At 43.0% G+C, this 17,689-nt stretch overlaps 1 protein-coding gene across 1 annotated transcript in view; it reads right to left on the bottom strand.

Moving 5' to 3' along the window:
- The window catches only part of CHD7 (chromodomain helicase DNA binding protein 7), a 504,651-nt gene that overhangs the window by 40,918 nt on the left and 446,044 nt on the right, over positions 1-17,689 (bottom strand). Inside the window, 2 exon segments of the mRNA XM_030214843.1 lie at positions 11,509-11,636; positions 11,639-11,735. Of these exon segments, the coding sequence (XP_030070703.1) occupies positions 11,509-11,636; positions 11,639-11,735 (225 nt within the window).

Genomic DNA, 17,689 nt, shown 5'->3' with positions numbered 1-17,689 from the left:
CTGTTAAGTGCCAGCCAGGGAAGTTTTGCAAAGGATTAGTTCCCAAGTAGGAGCCAGTCATTTGGAGTCAGCAGAAGAGGTGATAAGAGATTGAATCAACGAGCTTTTTGGGGACCCATATTTTGGTGACATGTATAAATGTCTATTGCAGTTCCATCAAAGGTCACTGTGGACAAGTGCGGGTCTTGGAGTTGGTAAGGAATGGCTATATATTTTGAATTTAATATCAGCTTTCAGATGGTTTTATGATTATCCTTTCCACCTCTCTAAAAAGCGAGAACTTAGCTTCAGAATTTAGACCGTAGAAGTCTGCCCAGCACTGTTCTTGTACTGTGCCCTGAAAATGGCAAGGACAAATCAAACTCGGTATCACACACCATGTAAAATGAGTTTATCTAGTTGGTCAAACTGGATGGACTGTACAGGTCTTTATCTGCCGTCATTTACTATGTTACTATGCAATGATGGCAAAGCTCCAACAACCGCAGCAGAGGGACATGGTGGTACTGATGTCACCAGGGCCGGTCCAACCCAGTAAGCGAGGTAAGCATGGCAGGAGGGCGCCGCCGCGCCATGTTGACCCTCGCCGCTTACCTCAGCTCCCAGACCCCAACAGCAGCCCTGCCTTCGGTTTCCTGCTCCGGTACCCGCGCCGCCCTAGGGCATTTAAATCTTGTATTTAAATTTACTTCCGACGTCGCAGCAGCTGTGCAGCATCAGTGAAAGCGCTGCTGCCCAACGTCTCTAGCTTTCCCTTCGCTCGTTCGTTCCCTTCTCAGTGTCCCGCCCTCGCAAGGAAATGAAGTCAGAAGAAGGCGGGACACCAAGGGAACGAACGAGCAAAAGGAAGGCTGGGAGATGTCGGCAGCAGCACTTTCACTGACGCTGCGCAGCTGCTGCGACGTCGGAAGTGAATTTAAACACAAGATTTAAACCAGAAAAGAGGATGGGCAGGTGGACATGGGAGCGGGAGGGCAGGGGAGAGAGGAGCATTGATCGATGGACATGGATGGGAGGGCAGGGCCCAGGGAGACAGGAGAAATTGCTGGACATGGAGGGGAGGGAGGAGAATTGCTGGATATGGATGGATGGCGGAGGGAAAGGGAGAGAGGAGTATCGATGGACAAGGATGGACATGGATGGGAGGGCAGGGCCCAGGGAGAGATGAGAAATTGCTGGACATGGAGGGGAGGGAGGAGAATTGCTGGATATGGATGGATGGAGGAGGGAAGGGGAGAGAGGAGCATTGATGGACAAGGATGGACATGGATGGGAGGACAGGGCCCAGGGAGAGAGGAGAAATTGCTGGACATGGAGGGGAGGGCAGGGGAGAAAGAGGAGAATTGCTGGATATGGATGGAGGGAGGCAGCCGGGGAGAGGAGAATTGCTGGATATGGATGGATAGATGGATGGATGGAGGGCAGGGGAGTTGCTGGACATGGGTGGATGGAGGGGAGGGCAGGGAGAGAACTGTTGGACATAGATGGAGGGGAGGGAAGGGAAGACAGGTGTAATATTTTCAATGATGCCATGGCTAGTAAAAGGGGTGTGACTACTATAGGGACGGAGCCATAGTGATCCCGCCCCTGGATGGGTAGGGGCGACGACTAATAGGCTGCAGGAGGGCGCCAGAAACCCTAGGACCAACCCTGAATGTCACTGAAGGAATGAGGCCAAGGTTGATATTCCATTTGCTCTGTGGTCCCCAGAGAGGGGCCCTTTAAAGTTCTAACATTTTACATGGAAAACCTGTGATCTGTAATAACAGTAGTAAGAAAAGGTGAGTTTGATGCCCCTCTAAGAAAGTTTGTACCTGCACATCTCCATCAGGGTAGAGCATAAAAAGCTGTATAAAGTTTGCTGTTCTAAGATATTTCCATTTTTGAGTTGGCTATTGCCCCAAGAACTTTGTCCACGCTGATGGTGGTAATGGCTGCCGCAGCACTTCACAAAGAGGCAATATTAGTCCACCCCTCATCCCAGCTTTAAAGTCTGCAAAGAAATGCTGGGCAGTGACCTCCATGGTTATCGCTGTACTTCAGGAGTTTGACTGGGTGATCAACTTTACGAAGAGCAGGCTGAACCCATTCCAGTAACTTGCAGATTAGAAAGGTTTTGTGCCAGCAGAGAGGACTCTCAAGTTAGCTGCTCACTTCAAGAAACCCAACAACTGGGATCATCTATAGGTGCTAGATGTGGTTCCTTGGGTCAAGGCCCATATGTAGACACTTCAGTAGGTTTGTCTCAGTGGACAGCATAGTCTCAGTGAGGCTTCAGTTCTGGGTCAGAGGAGTAGATATAGATGTACCATCATGGGTAGCAGTCATAGCAGATGCCAAACTGATAGTGGTCCAGTAAGGACTCAGGAGTCAAGGGCAGTGCACAGAATACTCCAGGCTCTTCTGTTGACAATCCATGAAGAGTAAGTCTGGGCACTTTCAAAACAATGCCACAGCCATAACTTACGTGAAGCAGCTTTTTTTTTTTTGGGGGGGGGCGGGGGAGATGATCAAGAATCTTTAACTAGCTGGAGAAATGAAGCTTTTTGCTAGCATTGGTGGAACACATCTTGTCTCTCAGTGGCACATACAGCAGGAGGGAAAAACATCACGGACTTCCTGAATAGGCACAAATTGGATCCAGAGGAGTGAGCTGGCAGACGATGCCTTTTCACCTTTCATTGCCCACTATTGGGAATCTCTTTGGACAGATCTGATGGTCACCAAAAACAACTGCAAGGCTCCCAAATTCTTCAGCTGATAACAGTGGAGAAAGAGTAGACCTAGATGCATTAACGCAGCCCATGGCCTCATGAAGGCCTGCTATATGTCTTTTTGCCATGGCTTCTCAGAGGCAGAATCCTGCAAAGCAAAGCCATCAGGGACTAGTGATTCTCAAGGCTCCAAATGGGCCCAGACAACCATGGTATGTGGATCTAATAAGGGTCCAAAGCAGGGGAACAGCTGAGGTCACCAGAAGGCAGAGGACTATAGGTTCTTTGTCCAGTTTGGCTGATAGTCACAGATTCATTTTGCATTATGGTGTAGCCCTTGAAAGGGGCACAAGAGGGGTTATTTGACAGAAATATTTGCTCTTTTGCAGGTCAGGAAATAAGTCAACATCCCTTGTGAATGAGCAAGTATGCACACTTTTTGAGTGGTGTTGCAGGAAGAGGAAACTTTAACCCATCTATCATTATTCTAATGCTCCTTGCCATTTTATAGGAGGGCCTGGAGAAAGGTCTGGCTCTAAATTCCCTCAAAGTACAGGCAACAGTTTTTATCTGATATAGGGGAAGAGAGCATGCACAGTCAGTTGAAGATCATATGCATACTGTACTTTTCACCAAAAGAATGAAGCACACTTGGCTGCCCTCTTAGGTTCCAGTTCCCCTTTGGGGGGTTTCAACTTAGTCCTCGTGACCTTGATGGTTTCTCCCTTTGAGTTAATTAGGAAAGCCGTGCTCAGGGTGATATTCTTGGTAGCCATCTGTTAGCCATGAGCGTCTCAGAACTTGGGTAGCAGTAACAATTGTGACAGCCCCTTTCTTTTTGTCCATTAATACTGCAAATGGATTGGTTTGCACCCTGAAGAAAAAAAACAGTTCTACCCAATGCAAAATATGGTGGCATGTAACTGCAGCAGTATGCAATGATTTTTTCTGTCAATACAGCAATTTATATGCCATTAGTATACTGCAATGTGCATACATTAGAACACTCTGAACTGAAGCTCAGAACAGTGTTCTAATGTGTAGCATATTATATTGGTCCCTTTGTTAGCAAAACAAAATTAGCTCTGGTTCTAAATATTGCTTTAACATTCCTATGTTACATTACAGCCCAATATCCAATCACAATGATAAAGCTCAGTCAAAAGTTATTCAAAGCATGAATTAATGAGACAAAGCCAACATGGATTTAGTGCAGGGAAACCTTGCCTCACCAATCTATTACATTTCTTTAAAGGGTGAACATATATGTGGGATAAAGGTGAGCCGGTTGATATTGTGTATCTGGAATTTCAAATGGCATTTGACAGAGTACCTCATCAAAGACTTCAGAGAAAATTGGAGAGTCATGGGATAGGAGGTAGTGTTCTGGGGATTAAAAACTGGTTAAAAGATAGAAAACAGAGTAAGGTTAAATGGTCAGCATTCTCAATGGAGAAGGGTAGACAGTGGAGTTCCTCAGGGGTCTGTGCTGGGACCACTGCTTTTTAACATATTTATAAATGATCTAGAGATGGGAGTAACTAGTGAGGTAATTAAATTTTCCAACGACACAAAGTTGTTAAATCGTAAGACGACTGTGAAAAATTACAGGACGACATTATGAGACTGGGAGACAGGGCATCCAAATGGCAGATGACGTTTAATGTGAGCAAGTGCAAAGTGATGCATGTGGGAAAGAGGAACCCGAATTATAGATATGTAATGCAAGGTTCCATATTAGGAGTCACCAACCAGGAAAGGGATCTAGATGTCATCATTGATGATACGTTGAAATCCTCTACTCAGTGTGCGGAGGCAGCTAAGAAAGGAAACAGAATGTTACATATTATTAGAAAGGAATGAGGATGTTATAATGCATCTGTATCACTCCATGCTGCGACCGCACTTCAAATATTGTGTGCAATTCTGGTCACCGCTTCTCAAAAAAGATATAGTGGAATTAGAAAAGGTACAGAGAAGGGCGATGAAAATGATAAAGAGGATGGGACAACTTCCCTATGAGGAAAGGCTAATGCGGTTAGGGCTCTTCAGCTTGGAGAAAAGACAGCTGAGGGGAGATATGATAGAGATCTATAAAATAATGAGTGGAGTGGAACAGGTAGATGTGAATCGCTTTGATGGTTTGCAGCAGTTGGGCCAGAGAAGATTGTGAAGACTGAGGAAAAGAAAACTGGTGCAAATTATAGGCTGATCCTGGAGGAAAACCTATTCCAGTTTGGCACAGACCAGAAGATTCACCTTTCAAAAGAACAAAGACACTAAGCACAAAGCAAAAACAATGGAGTGTCTCAGCAAGAAGAAAATTAATGTCCTTCAGTGACCCAACCAAAACCCAGACCTGAACCCAATAGACAATCTGTGGTAAGACTTGAAGACTGCAGTCTACAGACTATCCTCAACCAACCTGAAAGACCTTGAATTATTCTGTCAAAAATAGGCAAAAATGGAATCACCCAGCTATGTGAACGTCGACAGACTTATCCTAAAAGCCCCATTTTGCACAGGACACCTCGGGTAGAAATAGGGATGTCCAAGTGAGTACGTTCCCAATTCTGAATACTTTACAAAGAGCTCTGCTGAACAGAACCTTTTGTAAAATACATACAAAGATGCTGGTAAATACCTGTTTATTTGCTGGCATATCTAGCAGCAACAGCCATTTCACAAAAACACATTTTCAAATTAGAACCATCACTCAGAGCTTTACACATTAAGTACCAATAACTACATGTGTAACTGCTGATCCTGCAGCATACACATGTGGTGTGGATGTTTACACACACAATGGGAGTCAATTATGGAGCAGAGTGAAAAATTTTTTTGTACCTTTTGGGGTGCTGGTAGACACTACTGAGGTCAGCATAGTATCACTCTCAATCACTGGAGAACACTGCATATCCAAATAAACAGGTAGCTAATCCTTATGCATTCTTCAGCGAAGGTTATAGTTTTTAAAATATTTTCAGAACATGATCTTGAAATCTATACATTTTAAAATATTTTCAGAACATGACCTTGAAATCTATACATCCTGCAGCATTTATACATGTAAATAGTGGAACTGTATCATCTCCTAAAGCCACACTTAGCTTTGTAGTGGTTCTTTCCACTGCAAAATGGTAGTGAGCAGTTTCAAACCTCCCATGTTTCAAACCTCCTCTCTACTGTGGCACCATCCACGTCTGTCAACGAGGCTGTTTCTTCCTACAACAATGCTCTATCCTCTGCCTTAGACACTCTTGCACCTTTGATGACCCGCCCTGTAAGGCGTACAAAACCCCAACCTTGGCTGACTTCTAATATCCGCTACCTACGTTCCTGTACCCACTCCCCCGAACGCCTCTGGCGGAAATCTCGGGCCCTTGCTGATTTTTTACACTTTAAGTTCATGCTGACCTCCTTCCAATCTGCTCTTTTACGTGCCAAACAGGATTATTATATCCAACTGACCAACTCTCTTGGCTCTAATCCTCGACTTCTCTTCACCACATTGAACTCTCTCCTCAAGGTGCCCCCTCTCCCCCCCAACTCCCCTTCATTATCTCCTCAGACCCTTGCTGAATTCTTTCACAACAAGGTTCAAAAGATAAACCTTGCTTTCTCTACCTCACCACCTCTCCCTCCACTAGTCCCTTCCCCTCTCTCGCCTTCCCCTCATTCCCTTTCCTCCTTTCCTGAAGTTACTATTGAGGAAACTACACTTCTTTCTTCCTCAAAATGTACCACCTGTTCCTCTGATCCCATTCCCACCCACCTTCTTAATGCCATCTCTCCTGCTCTTATTCCTTTTATCTGTCACATTCTCAACCTCTCACTTTCCACTGCGACTGTCCCTGCTGCCTTTAAACATGCTGTGGTCACACCTCTCCTTAAGAAGCCTTCACTCGACCCTACTTGTCCCTCTAATTACCGACCCATCTCCCTCCTTCCTTTTCTCTCCAAATTACTTGAGCGTGCTGTTCACCGCCGCTGCCTTGATTTTCTCTCCTCACATGCTATTCTTGACCCACTACAATCTGGTTTTCGCCCTCTCCACTCAACCGAAACTGCGCTTACTAAAGTCTCCAATGACCTATTACTGGCTAAATCCAGAGGTCAATATTCCATTCTCATTCTTCTTGATCTTTCCGCTGCTTTTGACACTGTCGATCACAGCATACTTCTCGATACCCTGTCCTCACTTGGATTCCAGGGCTCTGTCCTTTCCTGGTTCTCTTCCTACCTCTCCCTCCGCACCTTTAGTGTTCACTCTGGTGGATCCTCTTCTACTTCTATCCCTCTGCCTGTCGGCGTACCTCAGGGTTCTGTTCTTGGTCCCCTCCTCTTTTCTATCTACACTTCTTCCCTTAGTTCATTAATCTCATCCCATGGCTTTTCCTACCATCTCTATGCTGATGACTCCCAAATCTACCTTTCTACCCCTATCTCACCTTGCATCCAAACCAAAGTTTCAGCGTGCTTGTCTGACATTGCTGTCTGGATGTCTCAACGCCACCTGAAATTAAATATGACCAAAACCGAGCTTCTCATTTCCCCCCCCCCCAAACCCACCTCCCCGCTCCCCCCGTTTTCTATTTCTGTTGATGGCTCTCTCATTCTCCCTGTCTCCTCAGCGCGAAACCTTGGGGTCATCTTTGACTCTTCTCTCTCCTTCTCTGCTCATATCCAGCAGATTGCCAAGACCTGTCGTTTCTTTCTTTACAACATCTGTAAAATCCGCCCCTTTCTTTCTGAGCACTCTACCAAAACCCTCATCCACACCCTTGTCACCTCTCGTTTAGACTACTGCAATCTGCTTCTTGCTGGCCTCCCACTTAGTCACCTCTCCCCCCTCCAGTCGGTTCAAAACTCTGCTGCCCGTCTCCCGCCAGGGTCGCTTTACTCATACTACCCCTCTCCTCAAGACCCTTCACTGGCTCCCTATCCGTTTTCGCATCCTGTTCAAACTTCTTCTACTAACCTATAAATGTACTCACTCTGCTGCTCCCCAATATCTCTCCACACTCGTCCTTCCCTACACCCCTTCCCGTGCACTCCGCTCCATGGATAAATCCTTCTTATCTGTTCCCTTCTCCACTACTGCCAACTCCAGACTTCGCGCCTTCTGTCTCGCTGCACCCTACGCCTGGAATAAACTTCCTGAGCCCCTACGTCTTGCCCCATCCTTGGCCACCTTTAAATCTAGACTGAAAGCCCACCTCTTTAACATTGCTTTTGACTCGTAACCACTTGTAACCACTCGCCTCCACCTACCCTCCTCTCTTCCTTCCCGTTCACATTAATTGATTTGATTACTTTATTTTTTTTTTGTCTATTAGATTGTAAGCTCTTTGAGCAGGGACTGTCTTTCTTCTATGTTTGTGCAGCGCTGCGTACGCCTTGTAGCGCTATAGAAATGCTAAATAGTAGTAGTAGTAAGTGCTTTACTGTAAATTTCACAGCATTGTAGCTGTGCTGTGGCTCAAGCAGAGTCATTACAGACCAAATCTTTAGAGCGTTGGAGTAATGCTGCAGCTCTCAACGCAGTATAGGTACAGACAAGATTACTTTGGTCCAGATGGGGACCCATTTCGCGACGGATTCTTCTGGAGACCTTACTATACCAGAACTGCTGCCGTATGGACAGTACAGCACTAGTACGGCAAAGTCTCCAGAAGTCATTGGAAACTAGTCCCCATTGGGACCGAAGCTGTCTTGTTTGGACCTGTACTATATTGAGAGCCACAGCATTGCTCCAATTTGGTCTATAACGACGCAGGATGAACCACAGCACTGCTACAATGCTGTGAAATTTACTGTAAAGCGCTTCTGCTATCTACCATCTTGCAGTGGAAAGAGCTACTACAAAGCTAAGTGCGTCTTTGATTGATTAATGCACAGATGCATACATTTTCTTGATATGATTAAGGCAACAGACTGATTTTGGAGGTTTTCCTGACATGATTACTTTTTTTACTGGTTACAGACAAAAGGTTATTACACTTAAGAACTACATTATTGTAGCATTTTCAGTACCAGATTGATGGTCTTTTTCGCCTTTTTTTTTTTAAGTAAAAAAGTAATAATGTAATAATAAAAAAATAACACTTTTCAACAACATTTTTTCTATATGTTCTCCTGAACTTTCTAGTTTTTAACCCTTGTTTTCTAAGGTGGCCCTTGTTCATTTCATAGGCGCCAACTCAGTGGGTGCTGTGGGTGCTCGAGCACCCCCAATATTTCACCTGACGGAAGTCGGAACCGGAAGTTCCGTTCGCCAGCCCGATCTGCCTGCCCTCTTCTCCCTCAACAGTCCTCCGCCGGTCTGCCCTCGCATTCCTGCGTGCCGCCCAGAATTTTAAAAGTCATCTTACCTCGGGGTCCCGGTGGCAGAAACAAAGGCGAGCAGGCTCGGCGCTTCAGCCTTCCCTTCTCTCGTCTCAGCTCTGAGCTGAGACGAGAGAAGGGAAGGCTGAAGCGCCGAGCCTGCTCGTCTTTCACCGCTGCCGCCGGGACCCCAAGATAAGATGACAAAATTCTGGGTGGCACGCAGGAATGTGAGGGCGAACTGGCGGAGGACTGTTGAGGGAGAAGAGGGCGGGCAGGGCCTGGAACTCAGAGGGAGGGCCTGGAACTCAGAGAGGGAGGGGGGACGGGGAGGGGGGAATGCACCACCTGTTATAATAAAAAATTTCAGCACCCCCAAACATTTTGAAAAGTTGGCTCCTACGGTTCATTTTATAGTGAATAAAACCTGAATTTTGTTATTTTGTCTTGAACTGTAGAATCAGCATTTACACACACATGCCATACACACATGTAATTGCTACTATTTACATGTTTATTGCAAATCTTACTATACCACTCTTTGCAAGAGCATCAAAGTGGTTTACAACATTTAACAATTCTTAACTGAAAACATGAGTATAGAAAAAAAAAACTTGCTATAGATGTCATCACTTTCACAACCCTGTCCAGTGCCAGTCATATCCCAAAATGCCTGAGAATAGTAGGCAGCCTTGAGACCAGCTTTAAATCTTGCAAGCAAGGACTTAACGTGAAGAAAGAGTAAAGTAGAGTTCCAGAGAAGAGCCAGGGTATAAAAGGCAGACTGACGGGTAATGTCAAGATGTGGCCGAAATGGAGAAAGGATGATAGAGAGATTCTTGTTTTGAGATCGCAGTGGCTGAATGTAAGGGATCAAAGCATAGAAAAGAGGACAGCTGGCCTGGATAGAAGGACTTGATTATTAAGACCAGAGTTTTAAAATGATGCTGAAGGCTAGTGGTTTCCAAACTTCCATGTAAAGGGCCACAAAGTAGACATGAGAAAGTTCTGAGGGCCACCAAAAGATCTGGGGATTGCAAGTGTAATTCTAAATACTAATTCTGATTCTACAAAGATATTTTTTAAATCACTATTTTGGCTTGTTAACAGTTACAAAAACCATAAATGACACACAGTTTCTGTGTTACTATTAATCCTCCCTATCCCATATGAGCTGAAAGGAAATAATTTTTAACCTTGTTGGTCCTCTGGATATAAAAGGAAAAGAATGTAAAAGGGGGGGGGGGGGGGGGGGGTCCTACAAATGTAATATCTACTTGCAAAGTGAATTATGTGGATAAAAGTTGGCCACCATGACATGAAAACTTGTAGTCAAGTTGATAGGAGGTGCTCCAAGAAGCACATTTATGATGATGGCATTTTCAAACCTTCTTGCTTGGGGCTGAGCTGGAGCAGAGCTGCACCGTTGGGAGGTTTTGCCGTTACTGTGGGTAGAGAAAAAGCCCTGCGAAGCTCCCTGGGTTGCATGCGACTGCATGGTCATATTGATGCACATGTGCATCCATGCGGGCAAGTTGAGCAGCATTTGCGTGTGCATGCATCAATGCACCACACAAGCACATGTGACCCAGAGGAGCTTCATTAGGCCTTTTCTCTGGATATGTGGGCCGTAAAATGGACTACGGGGCCCGCATGTTGGAGACCACAGCTATAGGCTATTGAAGCCACTGATTCTCAGTAAGATGGTGGTAACAACTTAATCCTTTAGCATAATGGTCCAGTTCTGCAGCAACATTCTGAACATTTTGCAGTTTGAGAGCTGTGAGAATCAAAGATGGCTTATTACCAAAGTATGGATCAGAATAAGCAAAGCATTCCTGTTGAAATACGACACTGTACAGCTCTTCTAAAATTACCTCCAAAAAGACTCATGTTAACCATTGCTGCAAAAGAAGCTTTCACCAACAGGTGTGAAGGGTTCTTAATTATATTTCTGTAAACTATTATTTCACAATGGGAAGTATAGAGTAACATTCTGAATTGTATTTGACAGAACATGAAAAATGTGGGGAAAGTGTGTGTAAAGCCTTTTACAGCGTACTATATAGAGATTAATTAGATTGTAAGCTCTGTCGAGCAGGGTCTGTCTCTTCATGTCCAGCATACAGCGCTGCGCACTTCTAACAGCGCTACAGAAATAATAGGTAGTAGTGGTAAATTTTCTCTCCCCACCCTTAAGCAAAGCAGTACTCTAGTGGCTAGCACATAGAACCAGAGAAGGCAGTGTTCAAATCTTGTCGCTCCTTGTGACCCTAGGTAAGTCACTTTACCTTCCACTGCTTCAGGTATAGCTTAGATTGCGAGTCTACCTGACAGGAAAATAATTTGTGTATGTGATTGCAATTCACCTTGAGTTTGGATTTGAGAAAGGCAAGTAAATAAATCTCAAATCCAAGCTCCGAAGCTCTCACACATACACCAAAGATATAAGATAAGTGTATCATGCCTTTGATAACTGAGGAGATGCAGTAATGTCCTCACTGCCGCTGAAGTTGCCTTGACCAACTAAGGAGAACTCTGCAAAGCTTCTTTTCGGTAGAGGACTATCCACAGTAGGTGGTGTATATCCAGGATGAGCCCTTGGAAATCAAACATCTGGCGCCTATTTACTGGCCATTTTCCTTTCAATACAGTTTCACAGATGTTGTCTAGCCGGTTGATCATTACTCGATCCTGTCAAAAGAAAAGACACATAATGACTTTTTATTTTTTTACCTGGAAGTAATTATTTCAATTAACAGGTTTCAGTGCCACTGATGACTGGTTACAGCAGCCTAGTGCTGGCATAACTTCAAACTAGAATGAGAGCATAATAGGCAGGGGGCCGGAGACTAGAGAGGGGCAGGTTTTCATGCTAACTTGTTTACATACAAAATAGTCAATATAAATATAAAGGGAAACTCCTTCAGCATTTTTTCACAAGAAAATTCTTATCCTTCTGAGAGATCATTCATCATTAATACTTCAAAATATTGGAAACAGGAAAAGAAAAACTGCTGATTTCAGTATCCACAGTTCTAATGCTTCAGATTAAAACAGAATGGACCAGAAATTCTGTCCCAAAAAGTGGGTCCTCATTAGTATCACTGCTAATGTCTCTATTTCATACTGAACATTTAATGAATGTCAGTTTTCATTTCATACCTATCATAAGATCGGACTGCAATGAATCATGCATAAACATACACACAAAAAAACAACCCCCCCTAATTAAAGAATTTGGACACTAGACTCCATATCCCCCCCACTAGCTATGAATCTTTTCAATTTTGTCAAGTTTTTAAAAACTTCGTTCCTGATAATTTTAACATTTACAGTCTTGTTTTGCGTGCATTCTAGGGCTGTACTGAATGTTCACATTCAATTTGATTCAGCCCTGAATACAGCCCCGAATACATTATTTGTATTCGACTGAAGTGATTTTTTAAAATTTTTTATTAAAATGTCTGAACATTGGTACATAAACAGTATCCGTAAGTCAATCATACATCACATATGTAAAGCTTGGATAACATGTAACAAAAAAAAAAAAAAACAACAACCCAAATCCCCCCCCTTTTTCCCTGATAACAAAACCCCCCAGCTACTATTGAAGGCTAGTGCTGCTAGGTCCAAGAATACATCATTCAGAGTCTTGGAAAAATCAACTTAGGTGCATCAAGGTCAATCCCATTTTGTACTCTCCATGTTCTGTATCGTTCCCATTGCAGATTAAACTTTGTTATATGTCCAGATCGCAAGGCTGTCAATTTGGACATCTGATACAGGTAGTCCATCTTTTGTATCACTTTTATCACTGGTGGTGCCATTGGACTTTTCCATGCTGAGGCCAGTGTTATTTTTCCCGCTACTAGCCATATTGATGTGAGCCGATGGTCTGAGAGCCGGACTCCTGGCGGGCAAATATGTAACAAGCATACCTCTGGTTTAGCAGGATATCGTACCCCAGTCACTTGGGCAAACACATCAAGCAGTTCCACCCAATAGAGTTGAATCTTCGAGCAGGACCACCAGATATGAAGCATATCCCCCACCACTGCACAGCCTCTCCAGTACTGATCAGACCCTTGTCCATACATTTTTACCAGTCTCTTCGGTGTATAATACCATTGGTATAATATTTTGTAACTATTTTCAATCAATGAACTAGATATGGAGACCCGTAACATATGTTCCAAAGCTTTTTCCCATTGCGTGTAGTCTATGGTTACTTGCAAATCCCGTTCCCATCACTGTATGTAGTGTAATATTGGCCCCTTATCACTAAGCAGTGCCTCATAGAGGCGAGAGACACATCCCCTATGACTTCCCACCCTCACCGCTTTTTATAGTGATTAAAGTTCAAATATGAATAATCTGGGGCTCTACTTATGCTAAATCCTACTGAAATAATACTATCTCCGATTTCACGTTGCTTCTTTTATTATTTTTTAATGTTAAAAAGCTCTATGCCCATTAATCATATTTAGTATTTGATCAAATATTTTTCGTTATTTATTTTTATTTATTATGATTTGTTTACCGCCTTTTGAAGGAATTCAATCAAGGCGGTGTACAGTAAGAATAGATCAAACGAGCAATAGGCAATTACAGCAGTAAAAATATTCAAATACCATGCCAACACAATACTTAATAGAACATTTTAATTGATAGTGAAGGGTAAAGCAAAGACGGAACATATAGATAAGGTAAGAAAGTAGGAAGAGTTAGAAAGTAAGGTGACTGATTTAAAAGAAAGTTGCACATGAGGTCTGAGAGATGGTTAAATATCTCAGCTAGGGTAGGAGTGGATAAACATGTCCTGCTTCAGTATGTGCAACCTGTGTCACTCCTTGTGTGTGTAAGTGAGACTAATAAGTTAGTTACTTCTTCCATTAAAGACCTGGTTGAAAAGCCAAGCTTTCACCTGCTTCCTGAAGTAGAGATAGACTTGTGTTAAGTGGAACCTTTCAGGCAGTGCATTCCAGGGTCGATTGAACAGTACAGCTCCAGCACTGCATTCTATTTTGAAATGCACCAGGAACCACTATGGATAAGAGTGGTACAAGTCCACCTATAGCCAGCTACACAGAACATAACTCATTAGCAGATAGCAGCAGCTCTTACAAATTGCTCCTTTTCTATGCTATAACCTTATTCAGGGGCAGGGAGTTGGTCTTGGACAGATTGCTCTGTTAAGTCCAAACTATTTGTGGATTTGTTACAATGGAAGTTTCTGGCTCAAAAATTAATTTCACTTCTGAATGGTTTCTAGCAATTTATGTGAAAAAAAAATCAACCACAGAATTAAAAGAAATGGGTAAAAATTAACCACTTTTCCCAGTATATAAAATTCTGGGCCTGTTGAGCTTCTAACTCTTTATTGCAAACTGATCACTCTTCTATACTCGGCTTACCATGTCAGCACATAGGGATCTTGATCAGAAAGATCAAATCCAGGATTAAAATTTACACATTTAACACACTGCAGTTCTCAAGTGCCACAAACTGGTCAAGTTTTTAAAATATGCTAGACAGCAAACAAGAGAGGGTCCAAAAGTACATAGAATAAATCAGTACAAAAACAAAAAAGCACAAAAGGGCCTCCAAAACTGGAACAATGGTACAATTCTATATAATAATTCTCACCTCCAACGTTCTGACTTGCTGTCTAGGACCGTGGCTCATTCTGAGTTGGTCTGCTAGGCTCCGTAGATCAGGCTGACATCACCGTAGTCATTATGATGTCAACTTCAGAACCCGGGGGGGGGGGGGGGTGGAACATGCCTCACAGCTGATCCATATCCAGAGGAGGGTCGCTGGACACGGGTGGCTGGAGGGGGGGGGGCAGGGGAGAGAGGAGGGTCGCTGGACATGGGTGGCTGGAAGGGGGAGAGGAGGGTCGCTGGACATGGGTGGCTGCAGGGGGAGAGGAGGGTCGCTGGACATGGGTGGCTGCAGGGAAGGCGAGGAAAACCTTGCTAGCGCCCGTTTCATTTGTGTCAGAAACGGGCCTTTTTTACTAGCAGATTGTACCAAGCACTCTCAACCGCCATATAGGCTTTCTAAAAAAAAAAAAAAAAACGCCAAAAAAGTTTTTTTCAGAAGCCTATACGGCGGTTGAGAGTGCTTGGTACAATCTGCTGAACAGATCTAGAAATAATATTCGTATTTGACCCCTGAGGCAGGCACTGTTGAGTGCCGAAACACGGCCTGTGTGGGGTTTATTTTATTAAAGATTGTACCATTGTTCCAGTTCTGGAGGCCTTTTGTGCAGGTTTTTAATATACACATGCTGAATATTTATTTACAAAATTTATATCCCACATTTTCCCCACCCACGGGCAGGCTCAATGTGGCTTACATCGATCTAGCAACAAACATTCAGTCACATTTCACACCACAGTTGGCTTTCTGTGGAGGTGACAAACTTGCGTTGGACTGGACTTGGTAGGTTCTGGAGGTTAAAAAGCCTTTCATCCATGTTAGCACATTTCCGCTGGTTCCTAAGTAATCAAGGAGCTGTAGTAGGATTTTATGGTTCACCATGTCAAAAGCACTCGACATGTCGAATTGTAAAAAAGTAGAATGCTTTTTCCTACTGCTATTTCCTTTTTGAAGTTTGACAGGGAATGTGACGAGCACAGTTTCTGTGCTATGAAGTGTGCGGAATCCCGACTGTGATTCATGCAAAATATTGAACTTGTCCAGATACTCATTGAGTTGTTTGTTTACCATACTCTCCATTAATTTTACAAAGAGTGGAATTGATGCAATTGGCCGATAGTTGGTAAGAGAATTGCTACTTTTCTTGGCATCTTTTGGAATAGGGGTGAGTAAGATGTTTCCATACTTTGCATAACACACATATGAATGTACTGCCTCTGTTGAAAATTTCATTCATATTATAGATCTTCCTAAAACCCAACAGACTTGTGACACTCAAAGACCGGAGAGGTCTACACCAGTAATCTGCTGCATATCAATTAACTGTGCGATTTCGTCCCCAGTATCATCAGAATTTCAAAGGAGCTTTCCTTTTTAGTTTTTTTGAGAATGTATTTAATTCAAATAATTTTGATCTGGAATTTAACAGATACTCCTCACTGAAGGAAAGCAAACAAACATACTTTATAAGAATTTTTAAAAACCACAGCCATCAAATTTTGTAGTTGTTTAGGGGTGTGTTTATTTATGCATGCACTTAGCTCACACCTTTTTCCAAGACAATTTACTTAGATTCTAAGCTCCTCAGGGCAGGGATTTATTGTACACAAGTTTTCTCTGACAGCCCTGGTATACAATACTGTATAAATCAAAATAGTTTGGAGAACTCACTAAAAAGAAGATGTGTCACCCCTTTGACTCTGAAATCATCAATCAAGATAGATCATCTATAATTACCAAAAGAACCTCAAACCACCTCCTGGAAACCAACTGCTCATAGAGCTTGATTCACCATTCAAATGAGGAGTAAATTACTATCACTGGTTCTGGTAGGGAGATGCGGAGAAAAACACCAGTTTTTGGACCAGCTGGTTTTCTCAATTTAGTTTGAGTTTTTTCAGCTGGTGTTTTTCTCCGCATCTCCCTACCAGAACCAGTGATAGTAATTTACTCCTCATTTGAATGGTGAATCAAGCTCTATGAGCAGTTGGTTTCCAGGAGGTGGTTTGAGGTTCTTTTGGTAATTATAGATGATCTATCTTGATTGATGATTTCAGAGTCAAAGGGGTGACACATCTTCTTTTTAGTGAGTTCTCCAAACTATTTTGATTTATAGAATTTATAATATTTAGGTTTGGGTGTTTCCCAATTGTGATTTAGAGTATTTTCTATACAATACTGTATAAAATATTGATATAATATAAACAACATTAAGTACAGAAGAACACAAAATATATAGGGTTAGAGCAATAGTTCCAAGCCCAGCAGTGTTGTATCCAATAGTGGCCAATCTGGATCAATTGGACATACTCTGTAGATCTTAATGGAGAAACCAATTCCCTATTGCTTACTCCCAGATTAAGAGGTACTAACATGTCTTCTTGGCTAATAATTAAGTGCCCTGTTCTCTAGAAGCTTATCTAAAGTCCAACTATTCTATTAACACTAGCCACATGTTCCTAAGCCAGTTTTCACAAACAGTTCTTGAACTCTCAGGCTATGCAGAAATTGGCCTTCCAAACTGATTCCTCAGGCTTTTGAATTAAAGTATCTCTTGATAAAGAAAAACGATGGTGATAGCCAATTTATTAATCTTGACAAATTGCTGAAAACAAAATCTAATTTTGAAAATGAAAGTAAGACTAAGAATATTTAATGGCTATAATTTTGTGGCTTCGCTATTCTTTTGCTTTTGTTGGTAGTTTTGGCTGAGAAAAAGAGGGAGAAATTAAGTCTCACTAATTTGCCATCCATGAATCAGTTTATACTACCCTACCAGCAGATGAAAACTGCTGCCCCCCGATCGCTGCCACAACAGGATTGAAGATTGAAATACCTTGGCTGGCGGGGATCCCGAGGCACCACCAGCAGAAGACATCTTCCTCCAGCGCCGACTTGCCTGCCCTTGCGGCTGCTTTTCCTCTCAGGGCATGCTCGGTTTCAAAACCAAGCATGCGCGCAAGAGAGGAAAAGCAGCAACT

Source organism: Microcaecilia unicolor, chromosome 1 (assembly GCF_901765095.1).
Source record: "Microcaecilia unicolor chromosome 1, aMicUni1.1, whole genome shotgun sequence".
NCBI lineage: Eukaryota > Metazoa > Chordata > Amphibia > Gymnophiona > Siphonopidae > Microcaecilia > Microcaecilia unicolor.
The sequence above is the reverse complement of the archived record's forward strand: the minus strand, read 5'-3'. Positions and strand labels throughout refer to the sequence as shown.